Source organism: Taudactylus pleione, unplaced genomic scaffold (genome assembly GCF_031769625.1).
Source record: "Taudactylus pleione unplaced genomic scaffold, aTauple2 ptg000219l, whole genome shotgun sequence".
Lineage (NCBI taxonomy): Eukaryota > Metazoa > Chordata > Amphibia > Anura > Myobatrachidae > Taudactylus > Taudactylus pleione.
The window spans coordinates 124,359-126,157 of record NW_028284621.1 but is presented as its reverse complement, the minus strand read 5'-3'; the positions used below and the strand labels follow the sequence as shown (position 1 = coordinate 126,157).

The following is a 1,799-nucleotide window of genomic DNA, read 5'->3' as shown; positions in this document are numbered from 1 at the left end:
TCTCCTACATTTCAGCTGACGCAGGCGAGCAGACTGGCCTGGCAAAGTGATAAGTTGACCCATTAGGCTCTAGGTTATTCACCTGCCATCTGCCACAATGTTACAATTCTGATAAACTGCTGAAATAAATATACATCCTTATCATCACAATTAGGGGTGTATTGAGAAATAGGCCCCTAAGTTGTTTTCTGCTGCCGATAGCGCGCATTTAGTAAAAATAACCCCACTGTCTTGTGACCCAGTGTTCTTCCGCGCCATTTCTTGGTACACGCAGCCAAACAATGGAGAATGTAGTTTGGCCGTCACATATATACTTTGCTTTCGGGAACTCCCAGTATCATTACTCTGTCTAAATACTTCTACATGTTTACAGTGACTTTTGTGATTAATCATTCAGCTGATTTTCAATAAGATTTCTGTCTTACATAACAGTGAAATCTTTGAGTAAACAGACGTAACTTACCCCATGTTTGTTTTCCAGTGCGGCTTTGTCACATCCTCACTTCACCTTTACTTAGAACTGGGATGGGCAGCAAATTTGTACTTTGGTTTCTTAGCAACTATCACCTATAAAAAGATGAATAATCAAAACAGGGCATCGAGCTTTCGTAAACAACGAACTTCATTATTTAAAGAAGGGTTTCACTTTTTACTAGTGTAGGACTTGTCACTTTCAGCTTGCTCAGGAGAGAAGTTACATTTTGCGTACACAGACTACAACCATAAAACGAGGCAATGGATGCCACTCCAACTGCTCCGTTCTTCAGCTTCAAGCCAGGTTGGAAAACACTGTTTGAAAACAGTTTGAGTGGAAAAGTTCAAAGAAAAATTAAGATAGAGGGGAGAGAGCTTATGGACCCCCCTTTGGATGTTTTCACATCGGAAGAACTGCAGATATTGAAGATGAGCCCGGAAAGGGAAAGTTGTCTTTCATATCAGATGAACTTTGTCCCAAAGCAGATTGCACACTTGAATAATTTGACCGTCCTGTACATGGACACCAATGACCTGGAAGAAATCCCCCCGGAGATTAGGACTCTGAACCGCCTCCGCAGACTCACCCTCAGTAATAATTCTCTGAGCTTCTTACCTGCCGAGCTCGCCAAACTCCAGAGCCTGCAGAGCTTACACCTTGCCAATAACTGCTTTGAATCCTTTCCTGCTGTCATTTGCCAACTAATCAGTCTGACTTTCCTAGATGTCAGCGACAATCAGATTGAGGTGATCCCACCCAGCATTAAGCGGCTGAAAAATTTGCAGACATTCCTATTGGCGCTAAATTGCATTAATCGGCTGCCTGAGGAATTCTGCTCCCTGATGAAACTGTCTTGTCTGTGGCTGGGAAACAACAAGTTGCAGGAACTTCCTGTGAATTTTGGAAACCTGTCTTTGCTGGACTGGGAAAACAATTATTGCTCTTATAATTTGGAGGGCAATCCCCTTTGTCGCCCTCCGATAGACGTATGCAACAGGGGACCAAAGGAAATCAAAGAATATTTTGCATCAAATTAATAATAACAAATGCAGGATATCACGAAGCAATGTACAGTAGGAGTTCTGCAAATAAACTCCCAAGAAAATATAACTATATTCTATTGTATATCCGTGTCTCCAGGAAATCATTACAACTTGGACTTTTTGGGTTTGTATATATACGGACATGGGATCAGGCATTCAATGCACGTTAGCAAATATGAGTAAGTGCTCTCTGATGCTGGTAGTCCCAAAAAAGAATGAAAGTAAATTAACTTGTACATACACACTGTCCAATAAGCCCTATCTTCTCTGCATCATGCCAC

The 1,799-nt window shown here is 41.7% G+C and overlaps 1 protein-coding gene across 1 annotated transcript; it reads left to right on the top strand.

Moving 5' to 3' along the window:
• Positions 1-735: 735 nt before the first annotated feature.
• LOC148517329 (uncharacterized) lies at positions 736-1,512 on the top strand. Its single transcript, XM_088478829.1, has one exon. The coding sequence runs from the start codon at positions 736-738 to the stop codon at positions 1,510-1,512; it is 777 nt and encodes a 258-aa protein (XP_088334955.1).
• The last annotated feature ends 287 nt before the right edge of the window (positions 1,513-1,799 follow it).

Coding starts and splice junctions, on each gene's coding strand:
- LOC148517329 (XM_088478829.1), top strand. CDS start 736: ATGGATGCCACTCCAACTGCTCCGTTCTTCAGCTTCAAGCCAGGTTGG.